The sequence below is a fragment of the Cordyceps militaris genome, assembly GCF_000225605.1.
Source record: "Cordyceps militaris CM01 unplaced genomic scaffold CCM_S00004, whole genome shotgun sequence".
NCBI lineage: Eukaryota > Fungi > Ascomycota > Sordariomycetes > Hypocreales > Cordycipitaceae > Cordyceps > Cordyceps militaris.
Genome location: NW_006271972.1, coordinates 58,242 through 79,485, shown reverse-complemented (window position 1 = coordinate 79,485; position 21,244 = coordinate 58,242). Strand labels below are relative to the sequence as shown.

At 55.8% G+C, this 21,244-nt stretch overlaps 7 protein-coding genes across 7 annotated transcripts; 3 read left to right on the top strand and 4 right to left on the bottom strand.

Annotated features, from left to right (window-relative positions):
- Positions 1–1,077: 1,077 nt before the first annotated feature.
- Positions 1,078–2,234, top strand: CCM_05061 (sucrase/ferredoxin-like family protein, putative; the record flags this gene model as incomplete). The annotated part of the gene is made up of 2 exons (XM_006670207.1): positions 1,078–1,446; positions 1,545–2,234. 2 exons carry the CDS (start codon positions 1,078–1,080, stop codon positions 2,232–2,234), a joined length of 1,059 nt encoding a protein of 352 aa, XP_006670270.1.
- Positions 2,235–4,010: 1,776 nt separating this feature from the next.
- Positions 4,011–4,184, bottom strand: CCM_05060 (uncharacterized protein; the record flags this gene model as incomplete). The annotated part of the gene is made up of 1 exon (XM_006670206.1): positions 4,011–4,184. The coding sequence occupies one exon, from the start codon at positions 4,182–4,184 to the stop codon at positions 4,011–4,013; it is 174 nt and encodes a 57-aa protein (XP_006670269.1).
- A 944-nt stretch (positions 4,185–5,128) lies between these two features.
- Positions 5,129–6,248, bottom strand: CCM_05059 (chromo domain-containing protein; the record flags this gene model as incomplete). Its single annotated transcript, XM_006670205.1, has 5 exons — positions 5,129–5,185; positions 5,253–5,628; positions 5,685–5,764; positions 5,829–5,871; positions 5,932–6,248. The coding sequence occupies 5 exons, from the start codon at positions 6,246–6,248 to the stop codon at positions 5,129–5,131; spliced, it is 873 nt and encodes a 290-aa protein (XP_006670268.1).
- A 5,369-nt stretch (positions 6,249–11,617) lies between these two features.
- Positions 11,618–13,670, top strand: CCM_05058 (uncharacterized protein; the record flags this gene model as incomplete). Its single annotated transcript, XM_006670204.1, has 2 exons — positions 11,618–12,249; positions 12,308–13,670. 2 exons carry the CDS (start codon positions 11,618–11,620, stop codon positions 13,668–13,670), a joined length of 1,995 nt encoding a protein of 664 aa, XP_006670267.1.
- Positions 13,671–14,137: 467 nt separating this feature from the next.
- CCM_05057 (cytochrome c oxidase assembly protein, putative) lies at positions 14,138–15,610 on the bottom strand (the record flags this gene model as incomplete). The annotated part of the gene is made up of 2 exons (XM_006670203.1): positions 14,138–15,212; positions 15,276–15,610. The coding sequence occupies 2 exons, from the start codon at positions 15,608–15,610 to the stop codon at positions 14,138–14,140; spliced, it is 1,410 nt and encodes a 469-aa protein (XP_006670266.1).
- Positions 15,611–15,946: 336 nt separating this feature from the next.
- Positions 15,947–18,739, top strand: CCM_05056 (small nucleolar ribonucleoprotein complex subunit Utp14; the record flags this gene model as incomplete). Its single annotated transcript, XM_006670202.1, has 2 exons — positions 15,947–18,445; positions 18,557–18,739. 2 exons carry the CDS (start codon positions 15,947–15,949, stop codon positions 18,737–18,739), a joined length of 2,682 nt encoding a protein of 893 aa, XP_006670265.1.
- A 461-nt stretch (positions 18,740–19,200) lies between these two features.
- CCM_05055 (calcium ion transporter Vcx1, putative) lies at positions 19,201–20,871 on the bottom strand (the record flags this gene model as incomplete). Its single annotated transcript, XM_006670201.1, has 5 exons — positions 19,201–19,379; positions 19,433–20,006; positions 20,067–20,297; positions 20,358–20,569; positions 20,625–20,871. The coding sequence occupies 5 exons, from the start codon at positions 20,869–20,871 to the stop codon at positions 19,201–19,203; spliced, it is 1,443 nt and encodes a 480-aa protein (XP_006670264.1).
- Positions 20,872–21,244: the final 373 nt, after the last annotated feature.

Below are 21,244 nucleotides of genomic sequence, written 5' to 3'. Positions count from 1 at the left end.
CGCGATAACCTTGGTGGACAAAAACCACCAGTGGAGATTTGTCGTAGCACCGTCCTATCAAGGCCGTCGTAATACAGTGACGCAATGCCGCAGAGGTTGGTAATACGCTGCGCAGAATGGTTGGATAACGGGGTCGTTGCGTGCCTCCCTACCCCTGCCTGCGCCCGCAGAGCGGAGCAAAACGCGGAGGGCCGAGATGGGCTGCCAACCTCAAGGCCCAACGCTCTGCGCCCCTCCCCCACCAAGGCGCTTCCTGAAGAATGTGGACAAGGAACGACACGAAGGAAGAGAGAGCAGCTCGGCTGGTGGGCTCGGAGTTAGCCATCTGCGTTGCGGCTCGTCGCGCGTGTCAGTGGGAGCAGATGAAGAAATGAGAGGAATTACGTAGCCAAGCCGCAGGAAAGCGGTGGGGGGACCCGACGTTGAAAAGTTCGGGGTCCGAAGTGTCTGGCTCCTTTCGTGCCTACCTACCTATTCAATCTTTGTATCGCGGCCAAATTGACGTTAGAGTATATAACCAGCAGCCCTACCGCACCTCGGTGCTCTTTTCATCTTTTCAACATTCGGCTTATCCTTTTCCTACCGCATCCTTTGTCCTTTATCACCCCCCAACTCCGCCTTCATCATTCAATCCCCGCTGACCTCATCCATCCCTGAACCCCTAGCGGCTTTCCCGGGTTCATTAGCCGATAAAACCTGTGGCCATCCCACCGGCGAACAACCCACCACCGGCCATCTGATAGGCTGGCACCAGTTTGATCTGATAAATCTTTTTGCGGCCCCCTCCTATCACCAACAAATCCACGGGTGCCAGGAACATTTGCTGCGTGTCCGCTGCCATCTCTTTACTGGCAGCCCACTTGACCCACGTCGAGCGAAGCCCCCCCAACGATTCATAATCCAAGCCCCAAAAGAGGCCAGAGCTACTCGGTATCAAATCTGGGGACTTGAGACGGAGGGGTTGTACCTTTGTGTGTTGGTGGTCCATTTGTTGGTGCGGAAGTTCGGAAAACGAGAGCAACGCCTACCTATATTTACCCGCCCACGCACCCACCTTTTTTTTCTCTCTCTTTCACGATGGCACCGGCCGCAGCTACGCCTCGCATGCCCGTCAAGCAGAAAATGGCGGTCTCATTAAAGTCCATCATGTCCTCGGTCCTGGGCAAGGGCGGCGCCGAGGGTCCCACCCCGATCCTCGAGCTCTTTCCCAAGACCGACCCCGCCGTCGACGGCGACGAGTGTCTGCACGACTGCGACGGGTGCAGCGTCAAGTACCCGCGCAACTTTAAAATCGAGACGGAAGACTATTTGTATGGCCAGGTCAAGGAGTGGGCGACGCACGCCATTGTCGCCACGGGCAAGACCGACTGGGTCCGCGACAGCGCCGACGAAAAGGGCAGCGTCATGGAGGCGATTGAGCATGCGCCGCATAAGCCGACCAACGGAGTACGTTTTTTTTTTCTCTTTCGCATTGTTGATTGCATGCGCTCTTGCCATCTCTCTGTACATGTCCCGAACTCAACACCCTGCTAACTCGTCGCTAGAAAATGAAGCTTTCCGCCTCCAACATGCCCACCCCCAACGACACCACCGACTACTCGGAGCCCACGACCGTCCTGCTTCTCCCCGCCTTTACCCTAGTCCGCAACGTCCAGCCCGCCAATGTATCGCAGCTCATCACCGACATCGTCGACAAGGCCCCGACCAACACCTCCCCCATGGCGTCCTTCACCCTGCCCACCTCCGTCGCGTCCCCCGGGGGGCTCCCGGACCTCGTCACCAGCAACTGCCCGCACAACGCCGTCATCCTGCTGTGCAGCCAAAAGACGCGCGACGCGCGTTGCGGGCAGAGCGCGCCGCTGCTGCGCAAGGAGTTTGAGCGCCACCTGCGCCCGCTCGGCCTCGCGCGCGACCTGCACGACGAGCGGCCCGGCGGCGTCGGCATCTACTTCATCGACCACGTCGGCGGCCACAAGTACTCGGCCAATGTCATGATTTACCGCCGCGCCAACGCCTTTGGCCATGATCAAGTGGCTGCGCGTGCTGATGGCGCGCATGAGAACGGTGGGCCGACGGCGGAGATGGGCGCCGCGCAGTGCATGTGGCTCGCAAGGGTCCGCCCCGAGGACTGCGAGAATATCGTGCGCTACACGATCCTCAAGGGCAAGCTGGTCAAGCCTGAGAGTCAGCTGCGTGCTGGATTTGACCGCTCTAAAGGACTGATGAGCTGGTGAGCAAGATGAACATGTAGTAGTTTTTCATCTTTCTGCTTTGTTTTTTGGCGTTTTGGGAGACGACTCCGGGATAGAGGCCGGGCAGTTGTATGAGGCAAATTGTCTAGATTTGACAGGAATCTGTGCCGCAACAGGATTTGCGTTTCAAAGAATCAGCATGAATCGAATCATCTCGATACCAGCATCAGCATGGACAGAGAGTGTGTGGCAAGGGTATATGGGGTTTGCTCTATCGCGTGTTGGAAGAGAAGTCAGCATTGCATGGTGTAGTAGAATAAACAAAAGGTACTTGAAATGAATATACGAACCGGTTCATAAGGCTGTGCATGGCCACGTGTGAGGCTAGCTGGACACTTTTGGACCGAGACAGTGGTGGCGTGTAAGTCGTCATCGCGATGAATTACTCGCTCAACTGGATGAATACTAATTTGTACATTTCACAAAATGGGGAGACCATGTTTTTTTTTCTGCTTGATATTAATCCCTTCTCTACAGAGCCACACGTCTATGGCCCTCCTCCACTGTATCTATGGTGCTGATGATGGTTTTTTGAAGAAGAAAAAAATGGTTGAAAAGTCCTCGAAACAAAAACCCGCACAACAAAAACCCGAACAAACGCCAAAACGCCAAAAACGCCAGAAACGCCAGAAACGCCAGAAACGCCAGAACGCCAAGAACGCCAGAACTCCAGAACACCGACCCAATGCAATAATAATATTTCCCAAAAAGCAGACCCAAAATCAAATAATAATATAAACCCAAAAATCAAGAAATCAAAAACGCCAGAACGCCAGAACTCCAAACACCGCCCAATGCAATAAAAATATTCCCCAAAAAAAGCAAAAAGCCGCCCCCAAAAATCAAAAAGCCGGCCCCCAAAAAGCAAAGAAAGACAACCCAAAAAAGAGACCCAAAATCAAAAAAATCAAAAAAAGGACCAAAGACAAAAGACAAAAGACAAAAGACGAAAAAACAAAAACGAGCCGCCACACGGGGAAGGGGGGGGGGAGGGAGAGGGAGGGGGAGGGAGGGGGAGAGCGAGGCTCAAGACTACATAAAACGTCGTCCAAGACGATATCATATGCCCGTTCAAAAGCGCAACGCTCTGAACTCACCAGGGTGGGTTTCGACGGACCCCGCGACCCATGCCCGTCGACAGCACCAGACCCCTAAACCGCTTAATCGCGTCCCTGCCGTTTTGCTCTGCCCGACGCCCAACCTCCCCGCGGGAGCACACTCGAGCGCGGGCATCACTTCCGCTCTCGCAGCCCCAAACGGGAGGATCAAGCGCCGCCAACGCCGCCCAAACGACAGAAGACGATGATGAAAGTTTGTGTTCCGGTGAACACCCGTTTCCCCCCTCTGCCACACACGAGGTCCCATCACAAGCCCCCCGCATCATTACCTCCCGCAGCAGAGGGGGGGTTGCCGAGGGGGGTACAGGAAATCCATGTCGATGATTTTCACGCCCTGCCCCAATTTGCCGCACCCCTGGCCTCACTCCGGGCTGGGAGCCTGCCTCTCCCAAGCCCTCCGCTCCCGTCTGAGCGGCAATCACACCCGCTCTTCGGAAGGAGGAGAACTTGTATTTTTTTTTGGTAAGCGCCCCGCCGCGAAGCAAAACCAGGGATGGTGATGTATAATGCTTATCCTCGTTGCCGGCACACAAGAGAAGGGGGCTCCCATCACACAAGAGCGCCCTCTTGTGTTGTTGGTCGTTTTGCGCGGCAAGAGGTACGAGGCGGCGGCGGTCGGCGATCGAGGAACGGCGCGGGACTAGTCGACGATTTCTCTACTCGAGCTGGAGCTGGAGCTGGAGCCGGTGCCAGACGTGGCGCTCCAGCCCTGTCGCACCATGTGGATCATCTTCCAGATGCCAAATGATACTCCAGCGAGGACGGCGAAGAGGACGATGATGATGATGGCGATGACGTAGTTTCGTTGCACCATCTTGTCGAAAGGTTTTCTTGGGAGGCTGCGGTTTGCCTTGTTCCGAAGAAATGTCGATGAAGGGGGTTGGCCGAAGACGTGCGGCCGAAAGAAAAGAGTATTGCTTGTGTTGGGGAGCAAAGCAATAGAATGTTCGAATATTGCCACGTTTTTTTGAAAAAGGTGGTAATGAAAAAAAGTGAGATGGAATGTGAAAAAGTCTGGGCGTGCTTTGTACGTGCGCGGCCAGCCTTGATATACCTCGACTTCCCCGCCACCCTGTTTTCTGTTTGCGCGACACAAGCAGCAAAAAAAAAAATCAATACGAGGAGGCTGGTTCTTGTTGCCCGTTACACCGTTGCAGGCTGTTGGACGGTGCAACCCTCCCCCCCCCCTGTAGCCCCAGCCCAGCCTCCCACCGGCGCCAGCCCCCCACCGGCCCGTTGCGGGGCCTAGGTACCAATAGTTTGGGCACCTACCTAGCCAGGAACGTGAAACAGTTCAAGGTTGTGTTCCCAAACTTGAACGCAATATATACAAATTACTGCATCTTGTACTCTTGTGCACGGCAAACAATTCGTCTTTCTTGTCCTTTTTTGGCAAGTTCTGCATCAGATTCCGAGTTTTTCTTCTTTTTGTGCATCTGCCTTCTGAGACAAAAAGGGAAAGGGAAACATTTGCCACCACTAAACGCCGCTGCAAGAACCAAGCAGCTATACACAGTCATACAAAGATTTTCGTTTCTCCTTGCCAGCTTAACTACAGTACAACATCGCCTCTCCCTTGCCCGGTGACTGAGAAGGGCATACAGCCAAGGCAGGGAAACGCCGGCAAACTAAGACCAAATGATAACCAAGGGAAAAAAAAAGTAGATGCCAAAATCAACATCTGCGTAAAAAATTAAAGCAACAATCCTCATTTTCCTTCTCTCTGTTACATCCAACTCGCTCATCCGTGCATCTGAATCAGGACTCCTCGTCGGGCTTGACAACCTTAATGTGCCGCTCATAGAATTGGAGCATCTGCAATTGAACCGTTAGCCATCACCATCACCATCACCATCACCACCACCACCAATATCTCACTCACCTTTTGCGGGCACTTGGCATAAATCACCGTTGTCGTGTGCTTTGTCTTCTTGCCATTCTTCCATACCAGATACACCATCAGGTTCCCCGACCCCTCGTCGTGGCACGCGTCAATCGACTCAATCTCGTCCTCCCACGAGCCGGCCGGCGCGCTCCACGGCTTAGCCGTTGCCGGTGGCGCCCCGGCCGCAGGGTGCGTCCCGTTGCTCTTGCGTGATCGCTTGGTCGGCGTCGGGTCGGCCGTGGCGCCACCCGCCGCGGCGGAAGCTTTGCGTCCGCGCTTCTTGCCCGACACGGCGGTGGCCGTCTGCTGAAAGATGCTGTCACGGCCGCCAATCTTTTTGAAGTATTCTTCGAGCACCTCATTGGCCGATTCCCTGCGTCGCTTGGTCAGTCTACCCATTTCGTCATGTCGCGTCGGGGGCATTCGTACTCGAGATTGTCTTCGGGCTCCCACGTCATGTCTGCCTTCTTGTCGTAGCCCTCCCACTTGACGTGGAACTTCAGCGACCCCTGCATAATGCAATTAGTACACAGCTCGCGCCAAGATCCGGAATCGTTCGTCGCTGGCACGTACGTCTTCGTCAATCATGTGCTTTTTTATCGCTTCGACGATGAACCTGCAGTCTGCGCGTCAGTGTCGCCCTGCAAACCTCCCTCCCATCGGCTGCGTAACCTACACATCTTCTTCACCATCCTCGTCATCCTCGTCTTCTTCGTCGCCGTTCTCGGCAGCGGCCGGCTTTGCTACTTCCTCGTCCTCATCTTCCTCATCGTCTATATCGACCGACTCAGTCTTGGCTGCAGACGCGGCGCGTCGCGCTGGGCGGGCATCGCCGTCGTCGTCGTCGCGCCAGCTTGCGACCGGCAGGTGAGCATCGACGTCGGAGCTCTCATCATCACTAATCGCTGCAATTTCGGGCCAAAAAATGTCAGAAAACTTCACGCATCGTCGCAAACCCCGATAAAACGCGCTTTTCACGCCCGATTGGCACATTCAAACGCGTGTGTTGCGCCACCTGATCGCCAGCAGGAAGAAGAAAAAAACCTACCAGGAGGCATCGTGGGCGATTCCTTGGTGCTTGGAGAAGAATTTTTAAAAAACTTCCAGAAGCTCATGTGAAGGCAAGACAGGGTAGATGACGCGGCAGATGTATGTTGCTTCCGGGTCGCAATGCAAATTGCCAGCCTCTTCAGATCGCGCAAGCGGGATGGCTGGGCAGAGAAGCGCCAGTGTTGGTGATGCGACTGGGTCACGTGCACCTTTCCTGTTTGGCGGCAGCGCCCCCACCAGGCTGCGATGTTGTGAGCAAACGCTGCACAAGAGCTTCAATTTTCTCTACATTTTTCTTGAAATACCAATTTGCAAGCGAACTGCTTTTCGAAGCTGCGAATATTCCTGTGCTGTATCGAAGCTAGTTGGGCTTGGCGGTCTGTTTGTTAGCGTTTATACGCATTGGCCCGCGTGAAACACACGAGGGCTGTCAGTGGCCACCTCTGAATCTCTTCGCCACTAGTTATCTTCCATAATAATAAATTTTCTTGTAGTTGATAATTCAGCTGCGAACGGGAATACTACTTTTAGAATCGTCAATTGAACATGAACTTAAGCTCGACGGCGGCATATCTCGGCATAACGCCCAGAATAGTCGTGGCCTTGTAAGCCTCTATTACTGCCCTCCTTTTTCTTTAATAGACCCCATACGTAGCCGATCGGGCTTTGAGAAAGCAAACCAACTCCAATATTTGATTCAAATGAGGCAAAATTAGGACATCTCGATCCTGTGCAGCGCCCACGCGCGCACATCATCGCCATCTCGCCGGCAACGAGGCCCGCTTTGACATTACGCCGTTCGCTAATAAGCGCATCACTTTGCAGAAGTTCTGTTTTTAATATTTTGACGTTTGTATACCAGAGAGAAAGGGGCAACCTGTCTCGGCATTTTGCCTCCCCCCACGGGGCACATGAAATTCAACAGCGGTTATCAGGACTGCCAACTGGAACAGTTGCTCGGCCCGAGATTGGCGAAAGCCATAATCAAACATTGGTCGTCCATGCTTTTCAATCTTCTTTTTTGGGGCCTTTTTCCCCGGTAATATGCGCTGTTCCTGGTTGTCATTACGCCACGCCCTTGCATTCGGACTCGACTGCCCCTGGGCCCCTGCGTCAAGCCACTGACAGGGAAGAATTGAAGAAGCCAGGTGCCGGATGACTTGTCCTCTTATGCCGCTCTGTAATTTGTAGCATATTGCACGTCTTCTTATTCTTGTTGTTCCTAACTAACTAGTAAGCAAGCCTCGGAATGGAAATCGGTACTGTGCAGCCGCAGTAGGGTCCCATTTGCACCGGCTGTTGGGCATGGCTTGTGTCAAGGCTCAGGGCGGCATTCTTTACTAGTTAGGGGACTTTATTGTGTAAGCCTGCAATGTCTGGGACCAGGATGTCCGATCCATTGGACATCGTCCCCGTTTGTCGGGTTCGTGACCGGACGTTGGACCTTTTGTACGCCAGCGCTGATCCTCTGCCCCTTGGCCATAATGTCAGTGATAGCACGTTTGAATCCATGATCTACATATGCGTCGCGCCATATAACTAAGCCACGGCCTAGTTGTTCCAGGCCCGACTCTTTGGCTGTTACAGGTAACTAATCATTTCAACTCATCCGGTCATTGGCCGGGGGCCGGCCCTTGATACGCTACCAGTCGCGGTCTGCATTCATTGGTTGGGTGTTTATAAGCCAGACACTTCTTGCATGGTAGATCGATCACCTGACTGGTTCACCTTGCTCACGACTGGCTTAGCCGTTAACTATGTAGCCTCCATAGACGAGAGTTCATCGCCCTTGTGTAGGTTGCTGAGCAGCTACATAGGGAGATTTGCAGATGCCGAGATTTCGTCTTTGCAGCGAAACTCTGCTAAGCAAGGAGCAAGGGTGTTCCAATCGCACAGTCTGGTGCGGTTGCAGCCTGGCGAGTCGGACCGTAATAGCACGCATCTAATCAATCCGCTGGCGGGGGGCTCATTCATCTGGCTGGTCGAAGCACTTGACGGTCGCAGCCAAAAGGTCGCCATAATCAAACCATGATCACGGTCACGGATAACGTTGCAGGCGTCTTGAATCCATTACGAAATTGCTCTGGTCCCGGCGATGAGCTTGTACGACCTTGGTAAGTTAGTTGGCGCCTGCACCTGTAAAGGGGCAGCTGCGCCTCACCTCGACCTTGGGGACTTTCACACACTCGCAACAACTCGCATGAGGAGCTTGGCCTTCATGTCAAAGGACCGAAGCAGCGCAGATGCGTGGTCGGTGCCATCCATGTGTGGTGGTGGTGAGGCACTGAGCCCACACTGTGCGCTAGCGCCAGGGGGGCCTAACACAGGTGAGCTTCCTCGGCCAAATGCAGTGAGCTGGGTCTTTTGTGAGGGTTTGTTGCCTGTAATAATAAGACCAAGAGTGTGTTGCGATGGTGTCATTGGCCCGGAAGCCGTGCTAGACGGGGCGTGGACCGTTCGTGTTGTGCAGCTTCTCCATACTCTTCGTCTGAGAAAACGTGTTGAAAAACAAGGAGCGGGAGAAATTCATTTCCTGCACCACTTCTCCGCAGTTCTGACGTGCAGGTCTGTTGCGGCATTTCAATGCAGCCTGCGCCCTCCAACTGACCGGAATAGTTGCACCGAGCTAATCGAAAAGTTGACAGAGTGCCAGCCCGACCAGGGCCAACTATATTATGCTCACCACTGTAACCTGCAACAGACTCTAGATTCAAGACGGTTCTCGCGTAGCTTACCCATTCTCTTAGACCGGTTTCTGAGGCAATTACATGCTGTCCATGAGCACTGGATTATGCGCCCGAGTTCTCGTCAAAGCGCAGCCAGGACACCACCCGCTATATGTAGCTTGGTTATAGACGAGGTAAAACTGCACAAAAACAGGGACAGACGTACTGGCAACTGGCAACTCGGAGAGTTGACCCTCGAGATTGCCCGAAGCTTGCCACTAGATACCGCTTGCAGTCAGCCAACGCCCAATTGCAGCTTGGCTCCAGCAGCACGGTCGTTGGCCGCAACCTTGGCAACATACACATTTAGGCACATGAAATTGTACCCTCTCGCTGCAAGGCGTCCCATTCAGTTGTTTTTAGTTACAATCCGCATAGAGAGGGGCATCGACCCCTTGTCAGATAACGGGAGCTGGACTGTTCTTTGAGGGCTCATTCCTGGCCATGCCGACCCATATGCAGGCGGGCCTGCAAGTGCAGGTGAAGCAAATTACCAGCATGCAGCTCACAGGAAGGTGCATATCAACGGAGTTCAGGGAGAAGTCTTGTTCTGTGAGACAATGGCAGCAGAAAGGTTGTTCAACCAGGACTAGTTAGGGGACTTTGTGTACATGGCAGTGGTCAAGACTGGAAACAGGCCAACACGCAACACGAGAGTTTCTCAACTTGGCCAAGTCAAAGCGGACGGAAGAGGTTGACGACTTGTTTGTGGAGGAATGGAGCTTGGAACGAAGAGCCGGAAACGATCGGCGACTGGCGGGTGTCAGGCTGGCGGACAAGGGGCCCCCGCCTACCTAGTTAGCGGCTGGTTCAACGGGCGGCTTGTTCTTATGCGTTGTCGTTTAATAAAGGCAGACCTTGGTGTGGCTTTCGCCTATTATTGTCAGCAACGCAGTGACAGAGACGTGCATGATGGCTTGCCACGGAAAGTTGGTTATTTCCCAAGCAATCCAGGCCGGCTATACTTGGTCCTTGGGCGGTCCACTTGGTGTGAATTGTCTTGTGTAAAGAATCATGACAACATGGCAAGTTGGCCAGCACAGAGAGGCACAACGAAAGGCCGCCTTGTGTGGGAGAGTTGACGAGGTCGGGACCAGGTCCATCAGCCACGCTGTCGGCCGCACTGCGAATGGCTCGATTCTTTATTAATTGCAATATAAGGCATCTGCAGGCCGGGCATGTGGCTTATCGATGTCGCAAACAGGCGGCCCCAGTGCCTGGCCAGACCAGCGTGGTCCAGCTAGTCGGGTTTGTTTGAGACGGAAGATGGGGAGGGGCCGCCCAAACCTTGAAATGCAGCACACATGAGAGGTGAAGGGCAGAGAGGTCGGAAGGATGCATGTCTCTGCCTAGTAATGACGGACAGGACCACGCAACGCGACGAGCAGCGAGGCTGCGGGAGACAAGAGGCTGTAGTGGTCGGGCCGGCAGCTGTCTGTACGCGGGTATCAGCAGCTCGCAGTGCAACCAGCATCCAAGGACGAAAAGGCAGGGCCATGAGCATACCTTGGTGAGTAGTCCGTAGCATGGAAGCATAACTAATCAAAACAGCGGCCCGTTTTCGTGACCATGCGTGCATGTATGTAATGTATGCCTTTACCGACTCCCACTTGGCATTCGGCCATGACAGGCAGGCCAAGTGAGGCGGCCAGGCGGCCAGGCGGCCAGGCCAGTCAGCCGGGCGCGGCAAAGGCAAGACAGGGCAAAGCAGAGCACAGCAGAGCGCAGCAGAGCACGGCAGCATTCATGCCAATTGGCGACGAGATATCGCATTGATTTCGCACCCGCCAGCGGACAGGCCGTCTCCCGCTTCCCGTCTCCCGTCTCCCGTCTCCCGCCTCGCTGGCCGCCTGGCCGCTGATCGCTGCTCAATGTTTCCTCGCTCGGCCTGCTGCTTCTCTCCTCATCTAGTAATAGTGCCCATCGTGTAGCGCGTGTCCTTTTTTTTTTTTTTCGCCAGTGCTTTTTTAGCTGCATTGGTGCTGGAGGGGGCCGAGATGGTGCGGCCCATTTTGCGCCCCGAGAGGTTCCACCCCTGACCCGGAGTCATTATTTGAGGAGAAAAAAAAAATGAAGGACGACTTACCGTTACCTTTTCTCCTTTCACTCTCCGGCTCTCTCTTTTTTTTCTTTCTTCTTTCTCTTCACGCCGAGGGCAACGGCTGCCGGAGGATTCTTGTCACATCTCGGGAACTCACAGCCCTACTCACATTCGCTTGCCTCTTGCTCTGTCCGCCTTGTATATACTAGCCATTGGAGGATCTCGACCTCCCGACGTTCGTTACCTGCCGTTTTGCCTTTTGCCTTTTGCCTTTGCGCAGCTTTCTTGCATACGCCCGCCTACCTTTTTTGCCTTTTATCTTTTCAATCAATCGTACCCAGATCCAGCAAACCCAAGCTCCGCCTCCAATATCTACCCTGCTCTCCTTATGATCCTAGCAGTCATTGCTCCAGCCGAGGAGCTGTCCGAATACGCCATCTCTAGAGGCATCGACTTGTAGTCTGGCTTGTTCCTGCTCTGCTCGACGTCGAGAGCCAATCCTGCACCTGTCTGCTCCTCGCACTAGTCGACTGCCCTCACCCACCATGGCTTCGCCCTCGGTCGGGACCCCTGACGCTGGAACCCCCAAGCTCGGCGCCCCAAAAGACAAGAGCTGCCCCTTCTGCGGCCAGGCCTTCACCTCCTCCTCGCTTGGTCGACACCTCGATCTTTATATCAAAGAAAAGAACGCGAAACCCGAAGACGGCATCCACGACGTTGACGAGATCAGAAAACTCCGCGGAGGCATCACAAGACGACAACCACGCGGCTCCATTGGCGGCAGACGAGAATTCAGTGGCACTCCCACAGCAACACCCCGAACCACTAAGAGGAAGACGCGGACAGCCTCGAACCCTGACACCCCACGGGCAACACAAATCCCCAGAGATGGCCAATATGCCGTGGATTCGACCCTGAGCAAATTACCTTATACCCCAAGGTGGGAAGTAACCGGTGTCATGAATGACATCCCACCCAAGGCCGACGCCGCGAGTGAACAAGGCACGGAAACCGCCAAACGCCCAGCTGCCGGACGAGCGGCCAGCAAACAAGTGGTCAAACAGGTGGTGCAAAAGGCTCAGTCAGACATGAGGCACAAACTCGCCGATGCCCTGGATACGGCTCGAGCCGCCGAATTAGCTTTGCGAGAAATTATCGGCTCATGGAGATCTGCAAAGTATGCGCCCCTGTTGCCGCCAACCTTTGCCCGTTACTGACAAGGCATCAAATCATAGGCAAGAAATTGACAACAGCTCGAATCCATTCGAGTTTGACCCTTTATCACTCGACTTTCCGGCCCTCACCTTGCAATGTTTGAAACCGCCACCCACACTGTTTTCCTCCACCCAGCACGCCACTTCGACATCCTGGTCAGTTCAGTCACCAGGTCAGCGCGAGTTCAATGCCTTGGAGGCCTACTTTGAAGAAGCTTTCAAAGCCTGGAAAGTCACATGCGCTTCCGCAACTACAGCCGTCACGGAAGATTTGATTAAGCTGCCGACTGGAAAATCGGCCTGGAACGTTCGAGACGCTGTCCAAAAAGCAGAGCGTACTGCCGCCACCCTCGAAAAGCAGGTCACCGAGCATCTGCAATCTGCCTTTGCAGCATGGGAGTCACTACCTGAGCAGCGCCGAGACGAGCTTTGGGTGTTGGAGCTAGCACGCGGTATTGGTAAAAAGCAAAAGGACCTTGACAAGTGCAAGGATGAGGTGCACCGTCTCAAGCAGGAGAATGCCAATTTGAAGAGTCAGAACGAGCAACTAAGCCGACTGCAGCATCCCCGCGAGTTCACTCACCTATCACCAACCACATTCCCTGTCGATCGAGATTTGCTTGCAAGGGCCTATGGAGCAGGAGTCAGCGGCGCTAAGAGCATCGGATTCGACGTCGAGGACCGCAAGTTTGATCTTGCCACTGTTGTTGCGCGCTCGATTGGCCGATGGAAAAGCGTCATCACCTCTACTCGGGTTTCGTCTTCGGGCATGGGCGCACAGAAGCCTTTGGAGCCACCTGATAGCCCTGCTGCGTCACCCAGTGCTGCAAGCCCGGCCCAATCCCAGCAAGCGAGATCCCAGAAGACGTCTGTGTCAGAGTCTACCCCGCAACCTGGACCTTCTCGAGAGAAACGATTGTCGATGGCTAGCACACATCAGGAGAGCGAACAGACGACACAGTCGGCTACCAATACTGCTCCCCCTTCCATAGCTGAGACGAGCGATCAAGATATCGACACGGACGATGCCAACGCTGACGCTGACGCCGACGCTGACGCCGACGCAGACGCTGATGAAGACGCAGACGCAGAAATGGAAGACGACGACAGCTTTGCCATGATGGATACTTCTTCGGTGAAGCAGGCTCAGGCTCCCATGCAGCAGCAAGCCCAACTCGAGGTGCCCAGAACACGGGCTCAGGTCCAGCAGAACTCGGGCGATATGCGGTTCATGATGCCCAATGCTAGCGGCAGCCCAGCCTCGCGCAATTCCATGGCCATGAGCCGCTCTATGCCCGATTTGGGTATGACGATGCCAACCAATGCCATGCAGGAGATCGGCATGGCTATGCAAGGCGTCCGAGGAGACATGTACATGGAGTGATGGGGCGATGAGGAAAGGAAAGAAACTGCAAAATTATAAAGACGGGAATGAAAGAGACGCACGAAAAAAAAACTTGGTGACGATGGTTTAAATAGTGGTTTTGGAGCATAAAATGTCTCTACATTTTCCTTCAGGTAGTCTGGCGCTTTGTAAATTCGGCCATTCGTGGCATAAACTCTTGTAACGACTACGACTATAAACGGTGCTGCAATAGCACCGTGATGTGTTAATACGAATCAATCATAATTTTTTCTTCTTTTTTAATTAATCAGCATCTTTCTTCAAGGAATACAGTGGTGATATATTTAGTCTATCTGGATCTAATAAGACTGCTATTTATACAAAAGAATACTGAGATGAGTACAAACGGTTACCATGTTGATGCCAGCACTTGCAGTTTTGGCAGAACTGCGGTTCCGTTATAATATATGTTTTAGCCAGGGCATGCATGACTGGACCAGACCCGGCTATTGCGGCTTCATGTGCTTGAGCTTCTGCTCCAAGGCGCGGACGGTGGACTTGGGCACGTGAAGCCGGTGCGCCAAGACGAGCGCGCCAGAGAGCACGGCGAGGCTGCCGGCCTGGTGCGCCGCCCCCAGAGGGATCGGCACCATGTAGATGAGAGTCGTGATACCGAGCGCTACCTGCATGCAGACAAGATGCACGAGGCCGAGGGCGCCCTTGCGGGCGTCTTTGGGCAAGGCCGCACCGACGCGGCCGCGGCGGGAGTACACGAAGAGGGCGAGGATGGCGCAAAAGGTGCTCACGGCGAGAATGCGGTGGTCCATCTGCACGGTGCTGGGGTTCTCGAGCATGTTGCGCCACCAGAGATCGGAGCCGTCTGCCCGGCGCGCATAAAACTTGTCCCAGAGCTCCGAGGCGGGTGGCGTGAGGCCGAGGCCCATTTTCGGAAACTCGTTGTAGATGAGGCCCGCGTCGAGGCCGGCGACGAGGGCGCCAGACATGGCGGTGACAAAGATGAGGGCGGTGACGCCGAGGACGGTGCGCCGAAAGTTGGCCAGGACGGGGTTGTGGACGGCCTTGATGGCGGCGAGGGCGGCGCGCGGGTCGGCGGCCATGCGGCGCGCGCGGAGGACGGCCAGGCCGGAGAGCAGCATCCACGAGTAGCAGATAAAGGCGGTGCCGAGGTGCGCGGTGAGGCGGTACTGGGAGACGCGCGGGTGCGATCCCTCGGCGAAGAGGTCGTCCTTGAGGCCGGACTTGACCATCCACCAGCCAATGAAGCCCTGAAAGCCGATGAGGGACGAGATGCCGAGCAGGTTGGCGGCCATCTTGGCCGAGACGCGGCGGCGGGCCATGAAGTAGAGCGTCGGCAGGACAAAACTCATGCCAATGACGCGGCCCCAGAGTCTGTGGCTCCATTCCATAAAGTAAATCTTTTTGAACTCGTCGACTGTCATGTGAGGGTTGAGAATCTTGAACTCGGGCGAGGCGCGGTACCGCTCAAACTCGGCTTCCCAGTCTTGCTGGGATCGTGGGGGCATCGATCCGGTCACGGGCTTCCATTCGGTGATGCTCAGGCTGCGTCGAGGGTTAGCTCAAGTCTGTCGGCTTGGGTGGAGGTTTGAGGGGACGCAGACGTACCCGGACTCGGTCAATCGGGTCAGGCCGCCCCAGACGACGATGCCAAAGACGCTGACGGCGCTGCCAATGAGCCAGTATCCGACGGCCTTGGACGTCGTCTTGGGAAAGACGTATTTGGTCTGCGCAGAGGCCTTGGCGGCGGCCGCGGAAGCCTCGGCGGCCAATGCATTTACCGGCCCGGTGGCATTGGCGACAAAGAACCGCGACTGGGCGGCTTGGAGGATCCGGGACGACGGCGCCGCTCGGGGGGGTTGTCGCAGGCATTGGTTGCAGACAAAGAACCTGGACGGAGCCTGGAAGGCAACCCGCCGCAAGGCAGGTAAAAAGGCCGACATGTTCGCTTCTGGCGATGCAAAGGCCAGCAGTCTACAATGTCGACGAGACGAGTGGCGTGATGCTGGTTTGGAGGAGGCAGCACAGCAGCCGCTAAAAGAAAGTCATCCCTGGCCTGTCGCGGACACTCTCGCCTGACCGAACTCAAATACAGGGCGCTGATAGGCCTCGCCAGTGTGAGCGCCAAGCTTGCACCCCACCAGCAAGTACAAGCTGCCTCACCGCCAAAATTTTGTGCGGCAGAAAAATTCCATGTCGAGACGGACTTTGCGATGGAGCATGTCGATTTGCACGACTAGAAGGATAATATATACCGCATCTACACACACAGCATAGATATGCCTGGGCGTCAATCACACGGACGGTCGCTCCTGGCGGCCCCCAAAACGAAGAATATAAATCGATCAAAGGCCCGGTCGCAAAAGAGCGTGCTGAATGCCTTGAACACGGCGGCAGAGCAGTACCCCACCAGAATAAAAAAGACACCGCGTGTTCGCGAGCTGGACGCCGAGGTTGAGCGAAAGCACGGCCGCGAGGAAGGCGAGGACGACGAGGATGAGGACGAGGACGACGAGCCCTCGAGGAAAAAGGCGAAGCGGCCGGCGGCACGTGGACAGAATGCGGATGCCGAGTATGGCAGCGACAGCGACGGTAACGAGTGGCAGCTCGGTGGCATGGGGAAAGACGACGAGGACTCTGAAATTGAGAGCGACGACGCTTTTGGCGACAGCGATAATGAAAAATTTGAAGAATACCAGTTTCGCGGCAGCAAGTCCAAGAGAAAGCCTGCTGATGACGACTCCGACGATGACTCCAACGACGACGAAGGACAGACCCTTGGCGCCGAGGCGATTGATCTGGCGACTGCTCTAGATCAGTTTGAAGAGGACTCTGACGAGGAAGACGGCAGCCAGGAGGACTCTGACGATGAGGGCGACGAGGATGGCTCCGATGAAGACGACGAGGATGACGAGAGCGTAGAGGACGCCGACCCTGAAAAGCTCGACGCTCTACAAGGCCTCATTTCCGGCTTTGGTGGCGAAGAAGACGGTGCCAAGGACAAGCCCTCTTCCAAGCAAAAGATCAGCTTTGGCGACCTCGGCCTCTCAGAGCTCAACGATCCGCTCATGCGAAAGTCGGTCAAACTTATGAATAAAGAAGAAAAGGAGAAGCGCCCAGGGGCTGCCAAGAAGCTAGACGTACCACTGTCACGACGAGAACAGGGCCGTCTAGACCGGAGCGCCGCCTACGAGACGACAAACAAGACGCTGGAACGCTGGACGGAGACGGTCAAGCACAACCGCCGCGCGGGGCACCTCGTATTTCCCCTCCCCGAAAACGCCCCGGGCGCCGGCGTCGACCGCACTTGGCTGCAGCCGCTGTCGACCGCGAAGCCCGCCAACGAGCTCGAGTCGGCCATCATGTCCATCATGACGGAGAGCGGCCTGAGTCTGGAGCCGCCGCCCAAGCCGAAAACCGTCGAGTACGACGACGAGGGCAACGAGCTATCCAGGCGCGCGGCCATCAACCGGCGGCGGCTGGAGCGGGAGCTCGCCTCGCGCGAGACAAAGCGCGCCGCGCGCATCAAGAAGATCAAGAGCAAGGCGTACCACCGCGTGCACCGGCGCGAGCGCGAGCGCGGCGAGCTCGCCGCGCGCGAGGCCATGGACGAGGCCGGCGAGCTCGACTCGGAGGCGGAGCGCGAGGCGCAGGACCGCCGCCGCGCCCTCGAGCGCGTCGGCCAGCGCCACAAGGACAGCAAGTGGGCCAAGCTCGGCAACAGGACCAAGCGCGCCGTCTGGGACGACGAGTTTCGCACCGGTCTGACGGAGATGGCCCGGCGCGACGAGGAGCTGCGCCGCCGCAAGGAGGGCAAGCGTGGCGGCGCCGACGAGGATGACGAGGACGCTACGAGTAGCGAGAGCGATGACGACGATGGCGATGGGAAGCTGCGGAGACAGCTGGCAGAGCTGGCGCACGACGACGACGACGAGCCCCAGTCCAAGCTCATGGCCATGAAGTTTATGCAAAAGGCCGAGGCGGCGCGCAAGCAGGAGAATGATCAGCTGATCAAGGAGATCCAGAAAGGGCTCAACGGCGAGGAGCAGAGTGACGAGTCAGACGACGAAGCCGCGGACGAGGTCGGTCGCCGGTCGTACGGTGACGCCAGCCTCAAGATGCGGCCCGTTGCCATTGACCTGTCCAAGAAGAAGAGCAACAAGTCTCGCGCGCCGGCGCAAGATGGCGACGACGACGACGACGACGTCGTCATCACCACCACGTCCAACGGCGCCTGGTCCGCTCCCGCGGCCGACACGAGCACCGCCACGACCGGCGCCTGGTCCCGCGGCGAGTCGCGCCGCAAGGCGTCCAAGAGCGCGCGCGCCGAGGACCTCGATCTGAGCGAGCACATTGCCGTGGCCGGCGCCCCCCGCAGCACGCCCAAGTCCCAGCCCGCAGCGTCCTCTACCGACACGACCGCCAAGCGCGCCTCAACCACCGCCAACAACAACGACTCGGACTCGGACTCGGACGCCGACCAGCACCTGCCCATGGCCGTCCGCGACCAGGCGCTCGTCGCGCGCGCCTTTGCCGGGGAGGACGTGGTCGGGGAGTTTGCGCGCGAAAAGGCCGCCGTCGCCGCCGCCGACGACGACCACGTCGTCGACACCACGCTGCCCGGCTGGGGCGCCTGGGTCGGCGCCGGCGTCAGCCAGCGCGAGCTGAAGCGCAACGCGGGGCGTTTTCTCAAGACGGTCACGGGCGTGGTCAAGGCCAAGGACCGCAAGGATGCCAAGCTGAGCAAGGTGATGATTAACGAGAAGCGCGTCAAAAAGGTAAAAACCAGCCCCCCCCCCGGCTTTCGTTTTTCCATATATATATTAGAAGAAACGAAAAATATCACAAAAAAAAAGAAAGAAGAAAAAAACGCTAACGGGGTTTTACAGAACAACTTGTACAGGGCTACGCAGCTGCCGCATCCGTTCGAGTCGAAGGAGCAGTATGAGCGCTCGCTCAGGCTGCCCATCGGGCCCGAGTGGGTGACCAAGGTGTCGTTCCAGGACAACACCAAGCCGAGGGTGCTGGTGAAGCAGGGCATCATTACGCCCATGTCAAAGCCGACGAGGTAGTTGGGGGAAATGTTTGCATGGGTGGTGCTGTTTTGTTTCATAAGATTTTTTTTCTGGCATATCAGGGATATTGTTTGTAGGGGACCCTTAGTGCTCCCTTTTCCTTTTGGTAATTTGAAAAGTAGAGCATTTCTATCTGGGGATACGCTATTGACCGTTACAGGGCAGCTACTATACAGGTCAGAAGATCAGTATTATGTCTTCAGCCGCGACGCTCGTGTACATGAAAATTTGTGAAATGATTAATTGTCATGTAGTCCGACTAGTCAAATAGTACACCAATGCGCGAGAAAAAAACACTAGGAAACGCCGTCAGGGCGGTGATAACAAGTCAAAAGTGACACACGCAAACTCCAATCAGTCGTAGCTGATTCCGTCCATGATTCGCCATGCCCCTAATACCCGCACTTTTTGTGATTTATCATTTTCCGTTGTTGAAAGCGTTGTTACACAGGACATGTCTATTTGCCAGCGATGAGGGTCATGACGGTGTCCATGGCGTCGCCAGGGGTAGCGTAAAAGGCAACGGCAATAATGGTGTAAAGACCAATCAACATGGCGCCTTCGAGGTAGTTGGACTTGCCGTCCTGGACAGTGTATGTGACGACGAGAACCGAGACCGCAAACGACACAGTTTGGACTGGGTATACGTTAGTAAGTAGATCCTGGGAGCATACAATGGAGAGGGCTTACAAGTCTCGAAGCGTAGCGTCATGTCCTTGTCCATGATCCAGCCAACGAGAACCAGGAACGGGGTGACGCCGAGAGCAATCTGAATGCTGGATCCAATGGCCACACTCATAGCAAGATCCATATTGTTGCGAACGGCGACAACGACAGCCGTTACGTGCTCGGCGGCATTACCGACAATGGGTAGGAGGATAAGACCGATGAATGCCTTGCTCATGTTCGTAGCGGCGACAATGTCGTCGATGCTGCCGACGAGGTAGTCGGCGCAAATGGCGACGAGGATGGTGACGACGACAAGGACACCAAGGGCGGCAATGGGGCCCATGACAGGCTCACTTTCCTCTTCATTATCGGCGGCTTCGGTCTCGGGTGTCTGGGTAGTCTCGTCATCGGCACCGGCGGCGTCGGCGGCAATGTTAGAAGGAGACTCGATGTCGAAGAGGTTGCTGTGGGTACGCAGCTGGAAGATCAGGTAGAGGACGTAGAGGATGAGCAGGATGATGGCGGTGCCGCGGGAGAAGACGAGAATGGACTCGCGCTTGGCGGTGGAACCGCTTTGGTCCATGACAGCGTAGAGCTGAGGATAAGTTAGCGCAAGACGAGACTTTGATGGCAGGAAAACTGGTAAGAAACGTACGGCGGCAGGGAGGACAAGCGAGGCCGAGGAGAGGGCCATGAGAGAGCAAGTGGTCTGGGCTACGGCGGCGGAAAAGGTCTGCTCGGTGCCGTTGCCGTTAGTGCCACGGTGAACGAGGCCGCCAAAGAGGAAGCACATGCCCATGACGAGCAACAGGTTGGAGAGGATGGAGCCGAGCATGGAGGACTGGACAACTTCAATCTGGCCGTCGCGAAGGGCAGCGATGCTGACCTGTTCAATTGTTAGTCAATCGAAGAAGTGGGCGGTTTCAATGGTTGCAGATGGGCATACAATCAGTTCCACGGCGTTGCCAAAGGTGGCGTTGAGAAGGCCGCCGAGAGCGTCGCCGAGCTTGTGGGCGATTTCCTCGGTGGCAAAAGAGAGGACGGCAGCAAGCGGGATAATGGCGAAGAAGTTGATGGTGAAGACGGCGGTGGGATTCCAGTCGAGGATGCCGGCAATGATGCCAACGGGAACCATGACGAGGAGGAAGTTGACATAGCCTAGGTTGTGGTTAGTCTGCTGGTTGTTTCCCCATCCCGTGGTCAATAAACGTACTACTGAGAAGAGTCACCTTGGCGACGTGCCAGGTGTAGGCAGCGCTGCGCACCACAATGCTGTCGTGCTCGGTACCGGGGGTGTAGCGATGGTTGAGCAAGAAGTGCTTGAGGTTGGAGCCGCCAGTCGGACGGTGGTGACGACCGCGGCCAGTCGCGGCGCCGGCGCCGGCATTGGAGCCGCCCTCGCCGTTGAGCAGAGGCGTGCGCTCCGACGAGCTACGGTCGGTGGGTTTGGTAGGATCCATCGCGTTTGGATTGGTATTTGTCGTTGTGACTCTTGGTGTTTTCGGATGCTTTGGTGAGGGCGGTCAAGCAACGGAAAAGAAAAACTAGTTCAAGAGAACCGAGCGGTTGAGAGTATCAAGCCAATTTTGTCTAGTCTCGTGTTTTTTCGTCAAGTTCCAGTAACTGTGGGCTGGACTGGAGAGAAATTGGAGCAGAGGGAGAAAAAAACTTGGACGTGGCGAGTCGTAAAAGGGCGATGCCGCCGTGCCTGCCGCAAGTCGGGGAGGATGTGTTTGAGAGCTGCAAACGGAGAAGGAAGGATGATGGGACTAAAAGAGGGAAGATGGGATTAAAGTATAGGGAGAAGGAAGCAGTAGAAGTAGAGAACCTAGA